We start from the raw sequence: 20,752 nt of genomic DNA on the forward strand, positions 1-20,752 counted from the left end.
CCTTTTTTCCCCTTAAGATACAGTGTTCTTAAAAATACTATTTAGCTCAGACAGTTATTAAATAGGTATTTAACCAAATAAAATTTAACTAACCTTAAACACTCTTTCACCGTTATTTATCATATCTAGCATCATAGCAAGAAAGGGAAGACAAAAATAAATATCTTGTCTAATGCTGTATATTTATTAACAATGTTTTTCTTCATGCACACACACACACACACACATACACACACAAATGTGTGTCTAAATATGTCCAAAATTACCTATGACTTTTAAAAGGTTTTCTTAAGACAGGGTCTCACTGTGTGGCCCAGACTAGCCTTAAACTAGCAACCTCCTGTCTCAGCTTTCTGTGTGGTGAGATCACAGATGTGAGCCTTTGTGCCTGAATCCAGACTAGTATTCTGAATATGTAGCCCTTTGGACAAACTGGAATTGTTTCAGTTACAGAAAGACAGAGTTAAGGTATGGGAAAACTTACAAGCAATTTTAATATGCCAGTCTGAAAAAGATTTGCTTCATATCAGCCTACTTTCCTAAGAAGTACATCGCTGACAACAGCGGTGCCTAATTTCAAGGACACACAGAGACAGAAAACATCAACGTGCTGAAGCCTAAGCAGACTAATCTATGGCTAACAACCGAATGTGCCCTGAGCGATGTGATGCAGGAGGGTGCCAGTACCAACAGCCCTCTCAAAATCATGTTAGCAGGACCAATTATTTTTGCTTTGTTCCTTTACAGATATTTATTTGAATAAAGTGGAGCATAAATATTTATTTTCCTCTAATTCCCCAAAATCAACTGTGAATAGCAGCGGCACTCTCCCAGCTCCGTAAAAAAGAAGACAATAGAGAGTAAAAACTAACAACTCGGTATGTGTGTAAATGCAATCTAAAGATAGACACGATGCCAAGTCACAAAAATCACACAATGGCAAATCCAGTCAGTTATGAATCAAAACACAGGCATATTCTGAGAGTAGAGATGAACGCAATTGCAGATCTACTGTAGGGCATAGTACCCTACAATATTTTAAGCCACACCACCAAGGGGACTGCCTCACTTAGAATATTGACATCAGGAGGCATGCTGGGTAACACTGCTGAATCTTTCTCCACGTGGAACATCAAGAAAAAAATTCAAACCTGTTACTGAAGACTTGTAAACCTTCATTATTTTTGTGGGATGCAGAGGGCACGGGTGGTGGGCTGGAAGATACATATGTGGCAATTGGCTTGGCAGCCATAGGTTGAGGCAGCTGGAAGACACAATTAAATGCGAAATCACCGTGATGAGAACCTGCAATACACAGGGTTCAACTGTGAATCACACCACTCCGTTGCCTGGCTGAAATGGGAGTATGGAGAAGAAATATGGCCCTAACCAGATGGAACCACTGATGTGATCAGAGCCACGTCTGAAATGACAACCCGAAATGGAAACTGCTCCTGCTCCAATCTGTCCACCACAATTGCTCTCTAGCCGGGGCTTATAGCACCCCCCCGTTTCAGATATGAATGGTAAAGCAAGCAACCAGGAAGGAAAGCCTTGAGAAAACTGCCACAAGAGAAAAAGGAGTTAGAAGTCACAATTGTGGCAGAGTTTTACGCAATGCAAAAAATTAAAAATTTACCCATCAGGGCAATTTACATGTCAAGGATTTAAAATAAAGAAATGTGGCTCCTATGAAGGACCAATTTGGAGAGAGCATGCAGAAGAACTTGGAATAGAGGAATCCTTAGGAAACAGTCTAAGGACACTCTGATGTAATTGCAATGACCTCTTTTAATGAAGGATTAAGGTATACGTTCTTCAAGCCCATTTAAAGCCGCGTGGAGTACACCCATATTCTTTAGCTTCTTTTGTCAACACTGTCCATCTTAAAGGTACATTTCCGTGATGGAGTTTCGAAGGGCCCAAGCTTGCACAGGTCTGACTATGAGTTCAAGAAAGGGCTTTGCGTGTCCAGAAGATGGTGTTTCACAACACTGTTCCCATCCTCCAGCCCTAGCATTCCTTCTGCCTCCTCTCCGCCATTACTCCCATGCCTTGGCAGAGGTGATGTCAGTGACCGTTTAGAGTTGAGAACTCGATTTTCTCTTCTTCTCAGTACTTTGACACATGGCTAGTTTTGGCACTGACAGCGTAAAAAGGCCGAGGACACCAATGTGCTGGGATTGAGGAACCCCCATGTCCATTGTGGTTAAAGATGCTAGAAAGTCATTTTCTTCAGTGGTGTAGCACTGGTTAGTTTCCCATGCCTCAGTAAATAATCCACATCCAGGGTCCTGAAAGAAACCCTAATTGAATTCAGTGGAATTTAAAAAAAAAACATTTTTTGAAAGTCGTAAAATTAGAAGGTGAAATGACTGAAGGAAATCCAGGAGGAGGAGATGAGAGAGAGTTACAGAATGGAAAGGCTGTACGATTTAACAAATCATCTACACATATGAAGCCATCAAAAAATAACATTAGACATACTTTCTTATTTGGCTATATTTTATTCTAAATTTCTGCTGCCCAGTATGTAATGTTATTTCCTGAAAATGGCTGCTCTACTAGTATTACACATTGAACAGTAACAATGGCTTTATTGGGGTTCTAGAATTGACATATAACTATTGATCTTTTACTGGAGAGAAGTATATGTTTTATATCCATATTAAAATATTATTGAACTTATGTGTGATAATTTTAACATGATATAATTCTTAAGCTAATACAATTTTAATAAAACAGATGAACATGTGGGTTTGGAGCCCTATTTTGGAATAATATGAATATATAGTTTTTTTTTAAAGTTGCCTGCACAGTTTTTTGTTGACTTGTATTTTCATGATTGCTTCAACTTTAGAAAATTACTTCTTTAAGTGGTAATGAGGGGTAAACTTTCAGGCAGTAAAATAGGCTCAACTATGGGGCTGTTATTAAAATTAATGAGTGTCACTGTTGGAGCACAGTAAATCTATACTGTTAATGTCCTCTAATTATTAATCATCATTAAGCAGTTAGGACATCATTATCATTATTTTTTCCTAAGTTTTATGTGAACATTGTCGACATTAAAGAAAATTAAGGAAAAGTTAATGTCTCCTATTTTGAGGCTTAGAGTCCAGGATTAATTAAATATTTCTACACAACTAATATATGTTGGATTGCTAGCCCTGGGAGTTGCTGTTGAAACAGAAAGTTGAGCACTGACTTTCCACATATCCCCCGCTTAGTGAAGTTTCAAGCAAAATATTTTGGAGTGTAGAGAATAAAAATATCAATTATTATAATATTATGCATAAGCCAGCTGCAATTCCAAATAATTTCACAGTATTTTAATTCTATGAACTGGAACTTCTCGAGTCCATCTCAAACTCTATGTATGTGGCAATACTTACATAACTTATCATCATTTTGATGCTAACATTTATCCTACAATACTTGTGGCTCTATTGATATGGTTAGTTATGTCCTTTATTCCTTCAGGTTATTGATTGGTGCTGTTATAAGGACATAGAACTCAAAACATAACTGCAATATCTGCTTATCTCAAGTGGGCGCATGCATCTTATTCCTAGACATATCATTTCCTATATAGTGAATTATAAATTGGAAGTCCCATTTCAGTTTCACTGGTAATCAAATAGTATTTTCCTCCTTTCTACATTTCATCTGTAATGGCTCTGGGTAGCTTTAACCTCTAATTTGGAATAGAGCATAATATTCTGAGAGGTGGGAAAATATCACTTTAAGTCATAAAGCATTAGATTAGCTATTTCATTTTTCTATAAGTACAGAATATTTTACTACGATTAAGAAGGAGAAAATGCATGGCACACACAGGAGGTGGATCCTCTTTTGTCCTTTTTCCATCCTTTTCTCTTGCTTGAAACTGTTTCTTGGATATGCTTTACTATACCTAATGGCAACTATCTAGTTTAAGAGGATTGAGGATGATAGGCCATTAGTTGTTATTAAATGAAAAGCTGCATCATTTTTTATGCAAGTGATAGACTAAAATGTTCAAGACCAAACATAAAATAGTACTTCCTATGTGGCATGCAATGTACATGAGACAGATGATAAAACATTTCAGAATTTTTTGCTTACTGATAACCAAGTACAACTCATTTTCTTTGCTCCCTTAGTGTTGACCAACACATTGCCAGCCTGGCTTCCTGCTCCTGATTTAAACACATGACTCAAAATGACTTTGGAGGGTTGTGATGCTCAGGAATTTATGGGACATTTGTGTGTAGGATTCCTACGGCTGTACAGCAACCCTGTCGTTTTTCTGACAGAGCCTGTTTGACTGGCCTGGGATTTATGAAGGAAATAATTCAGAATAGCGTAATAATTTTCCCCCGGCAATTACACTATCATTTGGTGCTTTGTCTCTACAGGGAAAATGGATGTGCTGGGGTCTGTACAAGGGTTTAGTTGCTGGATGTAAGGAACAAATCAAGGTCAGAATACAGATGTCAGACAAGTGGCTGCTGAATTCCAGCTCTCGGTTTCAGTTCTTAAAGCTGTCCACATTTGTGCAGCTCTTCGCAGTTTACAAAACACTCCCGAATTTCTTGTCCTTGGCTTTCAGATGATTCTGGAAGTTAAAGTTCAAATGCATCAATACTGATACTTCTATAGATGTACTACTGGTGGACTTAATTTTGTGATTTTATTCTGAGAGTTTTCGGTGAGATGGGCGATCCTTGGTATATTTTTCTTAGAGTTTTAGGTAGGATTGGCTATCCTTGGTATATCTTCTGAGAGTTTTAGGTGGGATTGGCTATTTTTGGTATCTCTTCTGAGAGTTTTAGGTAAGATTGGCTATGTTTGTTATCTCTTCTGAGAGTTTTTGGTGAGATGGGCTATCCTTGGTATCTCTTCTGAGAGTTTCAGGTGATAAGGACTACCCTTGGTATCTCTCCAAGATCTGAGCCTTCTTAAAGTAGTGTTAAGGATATCATGGTCTTAGGAAAAGAATATCTTAGGAAAACACTAACACTACATTCATTTAAAATATGGCCCCAGGGCATAAGGAAATCTTTCAGAGACCTTTTTCAATGGTAGATTGGATATACGTATAATGTTTTAGCTTTTAATTACGTAATTCATGTACAGAACTAGTTAGTAAATGAATAAACACAGAATGGTGTATCCACATTGGCCATCACTGATGGTCTGGTGTGTGTGTATGTGTGTTTGTTACTTTTTCCTTTGTTTGGAACAAGTTGTGATTTGACAAAGACTTAAACTTATACTCATAGATTTACAGAGGATACTTGATATTGGCTATATGTTAGCATCTACCTTTTTAATATGAATTTAGGTAATATGTCTATTCAAAACATGCAAAGCATTGTACACAGAGCATTCATGGCCTTTTTATTCAGGACTTAAAAGATGCAGTTACCCAAAATACACTACAATAGTGAATTAAACGTATTTTATTGACATAATAAATAGTATTAGAACAAATCTTGGGACCTTCTGAGAAATTATGATGGCAGGAAAAAATAGAATTTAAATATGTAAATTTTCATGTGCATATACACATATATATATGTGTATATATATATATATATATATATATATATATATATATATATATATTACACAGACATGCACACACAAACATATATTAAAAACTTTTGACAGTTTTTAGGATGAAGGAGATATGTATGGTTATTTTGAAGTTATTAGGGTTGAGGGATGTTTGCTTTCTTTTCTTATTTTCTCTTATTCACACATTACTCTCAAAGCAGTCATATAGGAAGTTAGCAGACTCCTTGATGTATGGGCATTTAGGTAAATGATTTGATATCCTTGTGGAAGTAAACCTTCCTTGTGGAATAAATTCTGCTTTATTATTATTATTATTTTATTCCCAAGTGTATCCTGAGATATTAGAAAACTTCACAACTGAATACACAGAGCTAAAATATCGCTGTAGGAATTCAATTTTCCCTGGAAATCGTAAACTGTCTTGATGAATTTTCTGTATTCAATCAATTTATTTTCTACATTTAAATTTGCTATTAATTTCACTAATTAACCCAGATTTAAATATATAGTATTTTGGATATAAAGGATATTTTATTTTAAAACATACCCACTTGTTGACTAAAGGATGCTTTCTTGGTGTCCCCTCCATTTTTAGAGCTGTTTATACAACTAAACTGTGTGTGGAGAAGATTGAGGAAGCTTTGTTTCTCATACTTTGAAAAGCAAACTTTTGCTTAGCAAATCCCAGAAAGTCAGTGGTTCTGTCTTCACTTCATTCATTTCACTTGCTAAATATAAAATTTCCAAGTATTCATAGAGTGAGAGGATCAACTAGGGAATCATAATTGGCTTCTTTCTTTTCTGGAAAGATCTTGTGACACATTTGAGTTTGTCCTCCACAGATGCCAGAGTCAGGCTTTCAAAGCATAAGTCAGAGTATGCCATTTCTCAGCTCAGAAAATTACAGAGCTTTTCGTCATACATGAGAAATATCCCAGATCCTGCTGTGCAGTGCAAGTGTAGACACACGCATGACAGTGTGCACTCTGGTGGGCCTGGAGTTCTGGAGAGTCTGCCCTAGGGATCCTGCTTCATATCAAAACCCACTGACATAACAGAAGGCTCCTGAAGAAGTAGACACAAGTTCAGGAAGGATGGATTTCACCCTGGCACTATAGGACAGTACTAACAGACATGCAATAGACCATAGCTGCTCTGTTTTGGCCTTTCCGGTATATTCTGGCTCTCAGGTGAAGTAGAAGGTACTTACAAAGGCCAGATGAAAAACACCTGAACAACAAGCTGAACTCTTCCCATATTAATTGCAGACCTGAGTCTAGTTCTCCTGGTAGGATAATAAAATACTTACAGATAAAGCAACTGAAGGAAAACACTGGAGAGAGACTTCAACAGGATGATGTGATTTTAATGGACACTTAAGAAAGGGAAGTCTTTTCTACTTTTCTGTATTCTCAATTCAACTTCTGCTGAACACAAGCATCTTTTTCTGCCAGCCCGTTTTCTCATTTGATGAACCTTCACTTTGAAAGGTCTTTCCATTTAAACAGTATTAACTTGCAATGCTAATAAGACAAAAGGAGAAGAAATTGACTTCTTTCCCCCGTTTATGATTGTCAAGTGAAAGGTGGCAGAATGGAAGCCCGAGCTGTAGAAACTTCTCTGTCATGAATCCTCACATATCTCCTACACATTCAGTGATAAATAGAGTCTGATTACAAGTGTTAGTCTTGTCTCTGTGGCAGAAATACTCATCGTAAATGACTTAAGGGGGAAGGATTCACTTTGACTTCTGGTTTCAGAGGTTGTCTCTCCCTCATGATAGGGGAGTCGTGGTGATAGCATCAGCATCTCAATTGATGGGATAGGAACTGGTGATTGCCTATTCACATGGCTGAGACCAGGAGACAGAAAACAGAGGCTGCCTCCAGAAACATGGAGAGAACATTAAGAGGCCCACCATTCGTGCCTCACCACTCCCATTCTGGAAATACTATGGAAAAATGGCATGACCTCTCAAACAGTGCCACCAATTGATAACCAAGAGTTCAAACACGTGCGCAAGTTGGGGCAGTTTGGACTGAAGCCCCTAACACGAGCCTGCTCATATTCTATGTCACATTTTTATACTAAATCAAACAAGGCATAATTAAGGAGTATTTATCGAGTGCCTGCTTTGTGCCAGTTTTTGCAATGAAGATACGGGCTAAAAAGACACATAAACACACTTTCATTTCTTCAGGACCTGCACCCAGGATATGAAAAGAATATGATAAAGCGATGACAAAATCTATTCTAATTATTTATGGTTATTGTAATAGACATTGGTGTAAGTGCTACAGAAGCCCAGAAAGGAGGTTCCTAAGTGAGACCTGGGATCAACTATCTTGAGGAGTAAGATTAGGAGGAGGAACAGAACTGTTTGCTTTGCCACTTTTCTTCAGAATTCAAGGAAGCTCCACATGTTACTTCCTTTTCCATCTCTGAGGACAGTAACTCAGCAAAGCACAGATTTTATAATTCTTTCTCCTCAAAAACTGTGCAATTGGCTGAATGAAATACTTCCCCCATGATTTCTCTCCTTTATTCTATGCTCCGAGTGCTATTGGGGATTCTATCTGAGCTATAGGATCTTCCTACAAAGAGCATATATAAGTCATTTAATAATGAATAATAAAGGATAGCAAATCAAAGCCAGTAAATCTTTTCAATTAAGCATTTCAGCCATGCTTTAATATTCTGTGCCTAAAGGACATGAGCAGTGTCTTTTGTCTTTTTCATATATTATTAAATATGTAGTAGGCTATTTCTTGGTTTTAAATGATTTTTCAACTAAGCAGTAAGCGTGTGTGTGTGTTGTCTGAATATTCTGAGGATATTGCCTTCCAACACTTAGATTCAAAGCATGAATGAATCAATGATTTTTATAGGAAAATCCACAATGAAAAATAAGGTTTTTTTTTTTCTTATAAAAGCTCCCCATCATTGAAGGCTCAAGAGGTAACAATCCCAGGGACTCAGAATGGTTTGTAAAATCAGGTTCTGTATCCTAAATGAAAATAACTAGTTAAGATCAGAGCATTTTAAGATCAGTTAATATAGTCTGGTTTTAATCTCCTTCTTATAAAAATGCTGTCTTGTATGCCTAAAGAAATATTTCATTGCAAGCTCTAGAAAATTGGAAAAGGAGGAGGGAAATGGGGGGAAAGATGTCGGGCCCATGGAGGGTGGGAGAAGCAGCTCTATGGTGCCTGTGGACAAGCTTTATGGTTAATGTTCCCCATTGCCTTGCCTCTGATTACTCATGTCCACCCTCACCACAGTAGTCGAGGGGCTAGATAGCAGATATGACATTTTCTTAAGACATTAGTGAACACAATTGCTTGTGAAATATTCTAAAAATGTGTGATTCTTCCATATTGCTAGCAACTTTTGTCCTGATAACGTGATTTAAAAAAAAATTGCATTTCAGCATCAGGACCCTTGCACAGGCTAATGTGATGCTCCACTCACTGGAATCCACAATCTTCCCATATTGATTTTATTATCACTACTAGTAATCACCAGCATCATTACCAGCCCATTACCCAAACACATCTAAACTAGGTAACCAACATTATCTCTTAACTATCTGTCATTTTGCAACGAAGCGGATCATCCCCTTGGCCAATTAAGGGTAGCTCCATATTTTGGTCTAGTAGACTTAAATGCAAGTATACTAAATTATGTAGGAGGTAATTACTCACATATGTTGGTAGTGAGGCAGAATGAGGGTAATTTGAGCGTAATCTGTTTTGTATATCCTCTTTGAAAACTGCATTAGAGAAGGTTAACTGTTTAAAACAATGAATCCAGACATGTTTGTGGATTGAATAAAATGGCAGTTACTTTCTACTGGCGTAATAGGTGGGATAGGCTAGCGGATTTGCCGTGCCGTTCTCCAGGTTCCAGGTGGATTATTTTGTATATATAAAATCACATTAACTGGCAGTCACTCACATTCATATTCTGTTGTTAGATCTCAGTCACATGGCTATGCTAACCTGGGGGAATTAGATTTGTGACGTGTCTAAGGAAGAAGCAGAAAGCCCAGGCTTTGGTACGTGGTAGCAGCTTCTGCCACAGGCCTCGAAACAGAGCGTGCTCTATCTCTGTATGTAATGATTGCTTTCCTTGCCTTAGTGTTATGTGGGACTTAAACCACCCTAGCCTCACTTTTCTTCCTCTGTTGCAGAATGCCAGATGTCTTTTAAATACCTAGATCTGAGTCTTGCTTCTTAGACTTGCATATGTTTGCAATTGAAGAATGAAATATGTGAACGTTTTTGAAAACCTTTTTTTTTTCAAGTTTTCAAACTTACAATTGTTTTTAGAAGTTTAAATTGTAGATATATAGATTAGAATTAAATTCTCACACCAAAAATGTTTCTTGGTTTAACGTTTTTATAGACAAAAATATGGGAATTATTTACTTAATTTTACAGGGAGCATTCATAGTAGAATCAGATATAAGCCCTTTCTCCCTTGCATGTTTATTTCTGTAATGTCATTTGTTATAATTTTTATAAGAATCATATTGTTCATAAGACATGTCATGTCTGCGTCATCTATGCAGGAGGCTGGCTCAGTGTAGCAGTACCAGTCATGAGTTACCTCCTACTGAGTGGGATGTCAGTCCAATTAGGCAAATATTGGTTACCCTCCAAGCTAAAAGTATGTCTATTGCACCGTTGTGGATTTTTTGACAGCTCAGTCATTATTTTAGTTCATAGAATTTACAGCTGGATAGACCCACTGGTTACCCCTCTCTATTAAAAACTTGTGTACCTAATTCTGATACTGTGAGGTCAAGTCCTTGGTCAGCTCCAGCTTGAATCCTTTAAATCCTATACCAGAAATGTATGTTGTCTTCACTGAAGACCTTACCTTCAAGTTAAGAAAACCAGGACAATAGTAACATCCTGTATTATTTGGGGGGGGGGGGATGCCTATAGTCCTCTGTCTGAGAACAAGAGAGGAAATTTCTTTTAAAAATGATAATTAATTAATTTATTTTTATAGAAAGTTTCCCCCTGCTCTCCTCTTTTCAAAAATGGATTTTATTGAGCTCCACATTTTTCTCTACTCCCTTCCCTTCCTCTTCCCTCCCCTTCTTCCCTTTCTCATGGTACCCATGCTCCTAATTTACTTAGGAGAGCTTGTCTTTTTCTACTTCCCATGTAGAATAGATCCATGTATGTCTCTCTCAGAGTCCTCATTATTGTCTAGTTTTTCTGGGATTGTGAATTATAGGCTAGTTTTCTTTGCTTTATATAAAAACCACTTATGAGTGAGTACATATGACATTTGTCTTTCTGGGTCTTAATATGATGTTTCCTAGATCCATCCATTTGCCTTCAAGTTTTAAGATGTCATTTTTTCTGCTATGTAGTACTACATTGTGTAAATGTACCACATATTCCTTATCCATTCTTCAGTCAATGGGCATATAAGTTGTTTCCAGGTTCTGGTTATGACAATATTTAATTTAAATCATACAATGTTATTAAAAATAATATTCTTCTTTAATGGTAACAAACTTAGGAAAGCAAAATTTAACTATTATATGAAAGAGAATCCTAGCTAAATAATAAAGTTGCTTATTGATACCATCCCAGGTAAATTGATGTTATTTATATGAGAAAAATATAAATGCGAACAGTGTCATTTATATGTGTTCAAAACCATCATTACTAATAGAAAAAAAAACTGGAAATTAGGGATAGTTACATGAGGTATGACTGATCGTGTATTGTAGCTACATCAAAATCTTTAGAATGACACACAGTGTTTTAATACTTTTTGAGAAAAATTGAAGTGCTATATTCAGGATTAGTTTTTGTTAGCAACAATATAAACACAGCAGTATGACAATATTCACCTATATTTACTTATAACCTAATTTTAGTAAATCTCAGTCAGGACTAAATATTATTTAAACATGTATAAATAAAAATGATAAATTTGTTTCCACCATGACCACTTTCTATTATGCACAAATAAAAAGATTTTTTTTACAACAACAACAACAACAACAAAATAACAAACAAACAGAAAGCAATCAAATACCAAAACAAAAAATAAGAAACCAGAACAATGAGGGGGCTACAAAGATAGCTCAGGGGTAAAAAGCACTGCTTGCTCTTCCACGGGATCCATGTTTAGCCTCCAGCATCCAAATGGCAGCTTACACCATCTGTAACTCCAGTTCCAGGGGATTCAATTCCCTATTCTTTCCTCTGTTAGTACAAAGCTCATAATATGTGGTACACAGACACACATGGAGAGAAAATACACACACACAGACACAAACGCACAAAGTAGCAACATTAAAAAATTTTAAGAACATTGTGAAATTTAAATAAGAGAATGAATAGGACGTGATTTTTCTTACATTTATTTTATTATATTTTAATATTAAAAAGTCTGTATGTATACAGTGTTGTATCCATGTAACCCACGAGAGTTACACTCTCATAAATTACTTAAACACCCCCCACCTTTGAGACCACACATTAAATATTTGTTCCTAACATAAGAACTTGAAAAGACATCAGTATTCAGACCATAATATAATTAAGTTTTTTTTTTTTAAAAAAAGTCTAGTCAAATGAATGGCGCTGCTAATATAGTTGAGACATCGAGGCCAAGATCATCTTCTAATGTACCATAATAGACACTGCTTCAGTTTCTCATTTGTATGTGATCTATGGGAGAGTCAACATACACAAATCTTTTTGGTTCTCCTTTTCCATCGAACACCCTTTAATTATAGATAAAATGTGCTCAGAACTTCTTAATATTTCATTTCAGCATGTACTAAATAATTTTTATATTTGGACTGGTAAGATGGCACATTGAGTAAAGAGTTTGGAATAAAACTGGCAGATCTGAGTTCAGATCCCCAGCCTCTCCCTTTTCAACTAGAAAGCTTGATTGTGCAGCCCGTGTTTATTATCCCATCATGCACCTCTGAGAGGAAAGGAGGCAGAGACATGCTTGCTGCAAACTTGTGTGCCACCTGGCCTGGCATTTGCAGAGATGAGCAAGACAGACCTGGTTGCAAACAAAGAAGATGAGGACGGAGGCTTGAAGATGTCCCCTGGCCCCCACATGTACATTGTGGCATGCAGATACTTGCAGTAACACCCCACATTCCAATATGTACAAACACAGTACATAAGTCCCTGCTTTTGTGTGTCAACTTGACACAAGCTGGGGTCATCAGAGGAAGGAGCCTCAGCTGAGGAAATGCCTCCATGAGATGCAGTTGTAAGGCATTTTTTATTTAGTGATCAATGGAGGAGCACCCAGTCCATGGTGGGGGTGGGTGGTGCCATTCCTGAGCTGGTAGTTCTGGGTTCTATAAGAAGTGGGCCGAGCATACCATGGGAAGCAAGCCAGTAAGCAACACCCCTCCAAAACATGCATCAGCTCCTGCCTCCGGGTTCCTGCCCTGTTTGAGTTCCTGTCCTGGTTTCCTTCAGTGGTGAACAGCAATGTTGATGTGTAAGCCAAATAAACCCTTTCTTCCCCACCTTGCTTTTTGGTCATGGTAGTTCATTGCAGCAATAGAAACCCCCACTAAGACACACACATACACAATGCATCCAATCAAAAATGTTTATATTGTTATATAGCACGCACATTTAAAACATGAATTGATGCTTATTTAGTCATACTTTAGATAACCATGTGAGCTAAAAGTCATTACACAGAACTACAAAAACCACAAGACAGTGTTCAATTACTTTCAATTACTTGTTATTCCTGGAGTTTCTGTCAAAGAAATACCTATTGGCTCAGTTCAAACTTCGTGATTCTCTCCTTTACAAAAACACTTTCTGATGTGTTTGTTTTCTTGTAAAATTTTAACTCTCTGCCTCCGTATATGTTAAGTGGCTCTGGCATCCTTACGAGCGCTGTTTTTAAAAGTGGGTAATTTTATTTTCATATCACCGCGTGTCCATTTTTCAGACTGTGATGAATCTCGCTTTCTGTCTTTTATTTGCATAAATAAAATCTTCATTTTTGCATCATTGTGCAGCTCTTCTGCATCTAATTAACATTAAGTTTCTTTTGACTGTGCAGGGCAGGCTATTTGCCTCAGAATATCCCCCTGGAGATTATCAGATACCTGTCTGAGGAAAAGGATTTTCTTCCTTGGCATGCTGCCAGCCGAGCTCTTTATCCTCTGGATAAATTACTGGACCGCATGGAGAACTACAATGTCTTCAACGTAAAAATTATATAATTTCTTCTTTCTAGTTTTCGGGAGATAAACTATTTTTTCATTAAGCACTCTTTGCAACCGAGTCTGAATTATTTCATTTCCTCCTGCAAGTTTAGGCTGTTATTTTTGTCCTGATTTCCTATGCAATACTGACGGCAGTTATTTGGGAAAAAAAAGAAATTTAACACAAGGTACCTTTTATTCGGCCTAAAAGTGTCAATGAAGCTTAAGTGTTCGAGAATTTAAGGAAGAACGTACATGGCAAATCCATAAAGTTCAAACTTACTTCCTGAGAGTTAAAAGCCTCTGTGTTCGCCAAGGACTTAACCTGAGTAGAGGAATCCCAGAAAACTTAACAGAATATAGATAGTTTCCGTAAAGAATCTTAGTCATTATTTTTATCCAGAAAGGCATGGTGAATCCAATGCACCTCCTTAATTAAAAAGGATAAGAGCAACATCGAGGCCAAAGCCCATATATAATTGGGTCCAAGGGGATGCGGGGCAGCAAACAACAGATAATCCAGGCAGACGTGGAGGCATGACACTCATTCCAAAATGGTACCTGACTAGATTTCTTAAGATCAAATCCCAGGAAACCAAAATTGTACGGCCAACAGCACCTAATCGGATTCCATGATCATTTTGAATAATACCAGGATTAAGTACAGCTAATGATATTTTGATTCCTCCATTTCTTGTCTTGGTTGCTTGCAAGCACAATACGGTTTTCTTTAGCTATTTTAAGAACCTGCACTATGTTTTTATGAAATCATTCTGTGCCTGATGACATAATGACTCTGCAAATTAACATACACAATGGAAGTTATTCAAGGATGGATTGTCGGTGGTTTGATGTTTTTAGAGCCGTCTAGGTTGTCTGATGTTCATCACGGTTGTCTCCTTTTTCCTTACCCCAAGGCTTCCTGAAAGTGACTGTCAATTTACTTTTTTAAAATGAGAATAATCATGGCTTGCCTAGCCATTGTTGTTAGTTTTGCATAAGCCCTTAGCAACAGACAAGCAAGGAAATGTGTCATTTGAGTTAGGGGATAATGTTTGTCTGCTAGAGAAAGTCTTATATTTCCCTTTCTCCCTAACAAAGAGATGCTGAACTATAAAACTCCTAAAAAGGCAAAATACATTCTTGTGTATGTTTATACTTTTGAATAGTATATCACGTTAGATTCCTCTTACCGTGAAAGTTAAGAGACATCCTTGTTGTTGTAATTTTAGCACTTTCATTCCTTAGACAAATATCTAAGATTACGTTAAAGTGGGGAAGCTTATCTTACAGCAGTATTGATATTTAAATGCATCGTTAGCTGAGTACATTTTTGAATTTGTGATACTATATCACAGTGAGGAAGTGTTATGCACATCTTCTCTCCCATGATAGTAGCCTATTGGCTGGGCCAGGATCATACCTTTTCATTGACTATACTCTATTGATGCAAAATGCCCAAATATTAGATATTTCAGTTGAAGAGAATGGCTCAGTAGGAGAGAATGCTTGCTGATCTTCCAGAGGACCCCCCCGTTCAATCACCAGCTTCTGTGTTTGGCAGCTCACAATCAACTATAACTCTAGCTACAGCAGATCAGTTACCCTTTTCTGGCCCATCCAGGTGCCTGTACACATCTGATCACACAGGCATACACACCTATACACAGATGAAAGTAAAACCTTAAAAAGTGCATTAGGTCTTATTAATGTGTAGCTGCATACGGTTACATATATGTATGCATGAATCTCACCCTGAACCATCCCAATATCCTTTACTGTATTAAAATTTGTCATGTGAAATATTTAGCGCTGCAAATTATTCAATTGGAAGGAATGAGTACAGTCTTCTATGTCTTAAACAGGAAACTGAATAAACTCATAAGAGAACACTATTGTGGGTTACCCAGATTTAATTTTCAAGTCACCAAATTTGGGAAGATGAAACTAATATTATCTTCTTTTCTTTCTCCATGTAGGAATATGTTTTAAAACAAGTTGCAACAACGTATATCAAGCTTGGATGGCCAAAAAATAACTTCAATGGATCTCTTGTTCAAGCATCTTACCAGCATGAGTACTGTTTTATTCTCTTGTTCTCTTTCCCCAGAGCTGTGCAAACATGCCCTTCTAGTAACACTCTGCCCACAGCAGCATGGGACTGCCTTTCTCTCTTTCTGCATTCTGCATTTCCCTTTCCTTGGAGGACAGCAGCTGAGCAACAGAGATTTTGCTGCCTGATCTTGAGAACAAAGCAGTTCATGACTGTGTTTTAATTTAAGATCTGGCTGTGTTGTGATCTTGGGATCAGAACCCATGCCCTTGACTAAAGGACTATCTCCAGGAAAGACTTAAGTCTGCATAACTCCCGTTCAGTCTAATTTATTTTCTTTACTCAGCAATGTAGGATTTCTGTATCTAAACCTATTTTGTGTTATATTTTACTTATCTACCATCTTATTTACGTTTCCCAGTGCTTTAACAAAATTCCTGATAAAGAAAATGAAGTTTATTTTCACATATTTTGATCATCTTTTCTCCTCCCCCAATTCCTCCCTGATTCTCCCCCACTTCACTACCCACCCAACTTCAAGTTCTTTCTCTTCTGTCTTTAAAAAGCTGAAATAAAACAAAATGAAAAACAGGCAAACAAAAGCCAATAAGACAAAAAAGAAAAAAAGGAAAGTAAAAAGCTACAAATATAACAACAACAAAAAGCCATAAAACAAAAAAACATGGAATCAGTTTGGTGAAGTCCACTATACCTGGGCATGGGGGCTATCCTGGAGTATGCGGTATATACACAGTGACACTGGACTGTAGATAATTGATTTTTGCTTCCCTTGAGGTAGCAATAATAAAAGCTCTATGGTTGGGGTAAAATTTGGTGTTCACTTTTCCTTCTCAGGGCTGTGATTGCCTATGTGTTGAACCTGTGCAGGTCTTATAAACATTAAAACAGCCCCTGTGAGTTCGCTTGTGTATCAGTTCTCTTCAAAACTAGAGTTTGTTTTGATCCTCGGTTTATCAGGATACATTCCGTATGACACATGTGTGATGGATGAAGAGAAAGGTGGCTGATCATATTGTGTCCACAATCCAGAAGCAAAGAGAGATAGATAAATTCTATGGGCGTCTTCCTTTTCCCTGAATAAGGACTAGAACCCAGCTAATGGGACGGTGCCATGTATAGTCACAAAGGGTCTTGCTTCTTCAGCAAAGTATCTCTGGTGCAGCAGATATATTCACAGCTATATCTCCATGGTAATTCTAAATGCAGTCAGGTTGACAGTGGCGATTACCGATCATATCTAAGATAGCACTCTGTTTATCTGTCTCTCTCTTGTTTCTGTCATCTGTCTGTCTGCAACTATCTAATCACCCGTCCATCTACCCTGATATGAATTTCTCTGACTCTCTTCAGATTGACATTTCCTTTAATCTGTCCCCCTCCCGACAACGTGTAGGGAACTTCGGAGAGAAGTGATCATGCTGGCATGCAGCTTCGGGAACAAACACTGTCACCAGCAGGCGTCCACACTGATTTCCGACTGGATTTCCAGCAACCGGAACAGGTGAGTCAGAGTGCATCCTGTACTTCCTGTTGCATCGAATTCACATCCTGTACTTGCAGGAGCATTCAATGAGGTCTCAGAGCTAGGTGGGCACACTCCTCTCATCATCTTGAGAAAAGCAAGACAAGAGAAATGTACCCTTAGATCTTTGTCTCAGCTTCCCTGTGTGCAAGGTGGCAGCCTGGAAGTCAACCTTCACTCATCCCAGGAAAGGCTAACTTACCTTGTCTAGGTCCTCATTCCTCATTTATGTGAGGTGTTGCCTTGAAATAAGTCTAGTAACTTTCTTATATGAAAAACAATTAAATAAAATTTAAAGTCTTCAAGGTTTTCATAAAGGTTGAAACATTTATTCAAAGTAACTAGCATATGTTATCAACAAAGTCACAGAACCAATTTTCAAATGAAAAACTGAAAACAAAAAGGTTATAAGCAAGTCCTTTGCTCTTTGTGTGCCTCTTGACAGTGACCTTGCACTTGTATCTTATCTTAGAATATTATGATGCATAATTTGAGTATAAAAATGGATAACTAAAATCATTTAATCATTTAAAAAAACAGCATTCTACTAAATGCCGTATTTTAATGAGAGCGACAGATATATCTATATATTTTTTATAGATTACACACACATCTTACAGATGTAAAGACACTTTTTTGTATTTATAGGAGTCTTAATTATTCCGTTTTATACACACACACACACACACACACGGATATATACTTTGACTGGTTTCAATTTTCTCTGCTTTCTGGCTTCCATGATTACCCACAATCTAATGGGAAGAGAAAAGGAGCTACAAGGCAATTTACATATGATGTTTTACATTTACAGAATGTAATTACATCATTTACAGAATGATGTTTTGTGTGTCACTAGAGGCTTGTCTCTGATATAGGTGCTGACCTCACAGATAATCATATAGAACTATGGGCACTATTACTTGCTTTGGGGAAAAAATGATAATCATCCTAATAAAAATTTCACATTTAAATTTGATATCTTGCTGAGTCCAAATCAAAGAATAGCAAATCTATCTGAAGGAAAGGTCTCTGGAAAAAAATTTACACTGTAATGTTTAGTAATTTTTTAATATTTCTCACTTTCTACAACAGTTTCCCATTTGCCCTTTAAAGGATTCTTGCTGTCCTGTTCTGAGTTAAGGAGGGAAGTATTTTATCACTGTCAGCTGTCAACTGATCCATCATGTAGTTAAGTCAATAGTTAAATGTCATCTGTGTTTTCTAGGACTAATGTGTTGTCTTTTTTTTTTTTTGCATTTTACTGATGTTGGGGCAAATTGCCCTTTGTGCTAAGTGTTCTGAAAATGAAAACTATATTATAGAACTGGACACACTGTAAGTCCTCTTCCCTGCTGTCACCAGCTCTCTCAATTCTACCACTTTGCAAATACAACACAAAATTGCCTACCCATAATATAAAATGTAAAGTGAGGACATGTGTATATATATATCCAGAGAGGTGAAAAAACAGTTGTATATATATGAGAAAAAAGATGAACTATAGTAATATTTACAAAGGATAATCTCTTCTCCCTTATCCTTTAATTTTCCATTTTGATACATTTATTTTTTGACTATAAACATATGCCCTTTCTTAGAGCTGCTAATTGTTCTTAGTCATTCAAAGAACTTACTCATGCAAGCATATTTTCTTACTATTTTATTAATATTTGGCTCATAATTTTCCAAAGAGTATACAGACTTAGCATCTACGTTTAAAAAGCATAATTATTAAAAGGCCCTAATTTTAAAATAATTCATTTTCTTCACAAACTTTTATTAGGTAAGTCTTTGTATCAGCTTGTAGCTGGAAAGCAAATAGAAGAGGTGATCCCAAAATTAATAATGCCTAGTTCTTATAACAATATAGTGTGACCGTGGTGTTAAATGAGATTATAGTTTAATTTTTTTTTGAGAAAAAAAAATGTGTCCAGAAGAATCAGGGAGTCCATGGCAAAGAAAGAGATTCCTGTTTGGAAGAAGTTCACTGCTTCCCCCCAGCCCAGCCCTGGGAATGAGTAAGACTATGGTAGACTGGTCTGTACTAGGGGAGTAGTAGGAGGATGGGATTCTAAGAAGCACCCACATGGAGGATGCTAACTAGTTTAATAAATACAGTGTTTTTCACTCACAAGATTTTGTAATCTATTACTCCCATAATTCCCTTATAAATAAAAGTTTACGCATAATTAGCCAGCTCATTTTGGTTTTGATAGTTCTGCTTTTATTCAAGGGCATAAAGTGATTCAATTCATGCCAAACATTTTATGATTCTTTCGTTCCTTTCTTCCTTGCTTTATTGGACTCTGCTTTGCTTAAGGCTGTATTGGGACATGCAGTTTTGCTAAGTAGAACCTACTCTGTTTGCTTGGATTTGCTTAACCAACTCCTTGGTATGCACACCAGTAGTCTACTGAAGAAAGGATTCATGATGCCCACTGAGCTATGTGAAAATCAGAGGTTTCATCTCAGTTTTTCATACGACAGTGTAATAGTAGAACAAGACTACAAAGGATAGTTGGTGCTAAATTTAACTTTCTTAAATTAACAATAAAGGAACTAGCAAGCTTGCTTTGCTTAGTCAGCTTCCTCTGTTCTACCCCCACCCCTCCCTCTGTTTGATTTTCTCACTGAAACCTTAAAAAGAATGATTTACAAGAAATTATCCAAGCTCAAAGCACTGGAAGCCACATAAATAATATGTGAAACACGTTGGAAGATGCATATTTATGCCGAAAACAGGAAGAACAATGAGTCGAGAAGTAGGGGGGTTCACAGATCTTAGGAGCTGCTGCAGCGCTGTTCAGCTTCTTGACACATTGGGCAGATGGGCAAATCAGATACATTAGAATCAGGAAAATGGAACAGATGCGAACGTCAGTGCACGAGGAGGGATAATGGAAACAAAAACTGCAGTCAGGAGCTAGAGATGATGGCAGCAGAGAGAAAAATGCAGGAGTTACAGTGGGTGATAAATTGAATGAGTCGACATCCTGATCCCTTTTAAAATATTCAAATGCTACAATGTGTTGAATTGTAATGGTGATGTCATGCATAAAAATGGATGGAGCTACAGTCAGATCTTGTTAGGTTGCAATTTGCAGGCTAAGTTCAGCTGAGTGCCACAGTTCAGAAAGGAGACAAATTGCCCAGCCTTCAGTAGAGAACAATGCAAATGATAATAAGATCTGGAAAATATGAACTAGGAGAGAGCTTGTGAGACCAGAAATCTCACTCCTAAAAATAAAATAAAGAAAAAAATAGAAAAGATCAGTTTTATATTAATATATAAAAAGCATAACCTGGGGCAGAAAGTAGTTTCTCTTATTTGCTGATAGACAAGAAATAGAAGTTT

The 20,752-nt window shown here is 37.1% G+C and overlaps 1 protein-coding gene across 3 annotated transcripts in view; it reads left to right on the forward strand.

Moving 5' to 3' along the window:
• The window catches only part of Trhde (thyrotropin releasing hormone degrading enzyme), a 361,503-nt gene that overhangs the window by 301,031 nt on the left and 39,720 nt on the right, over positions 1 to 20,752 (forward strand). For all 3 annotated transcript variants that reach the window (XR_012908617.1, XM_075954299.1, XM_075954300.1), the window contains exons 13-15: positions 13,654 to 13,801; positions 15,778 to 15,875; positions 17,266 to 17,373. Coding sequence is in view for 2 of the 3 variants with exons in the window: in XM_075954299.1 (XP_075810414.1) it covers positions 13,654 to 13,801; positions 15,778 to 15,875; positions 17,266 to 17,373 (354 nt within the window). In the remaining variant the exon portion in view is untranslated. The remainder of the gene's footprint in view (positions 1 to 13,653; positions 13,802 to 15,777; positions 15,876 to 17,265; positions 17,374 to 20,752) is intronic.

The sequence above is a fragment of the Microtus pennsylvanicus genome, chromosome 20 (assembly GCF_037038515.1).
Source record: "Microtus pennsylvanicus isolate mMicPen1 chromosome 20, mMicPen1.hap1, whole genome shotgun sequence".
NCBI lineage: Eukaryota > Metazoa > Chordata > Mammalia > Rodentia > Cricetidae > Microtus > Microtus pennsylvanicus.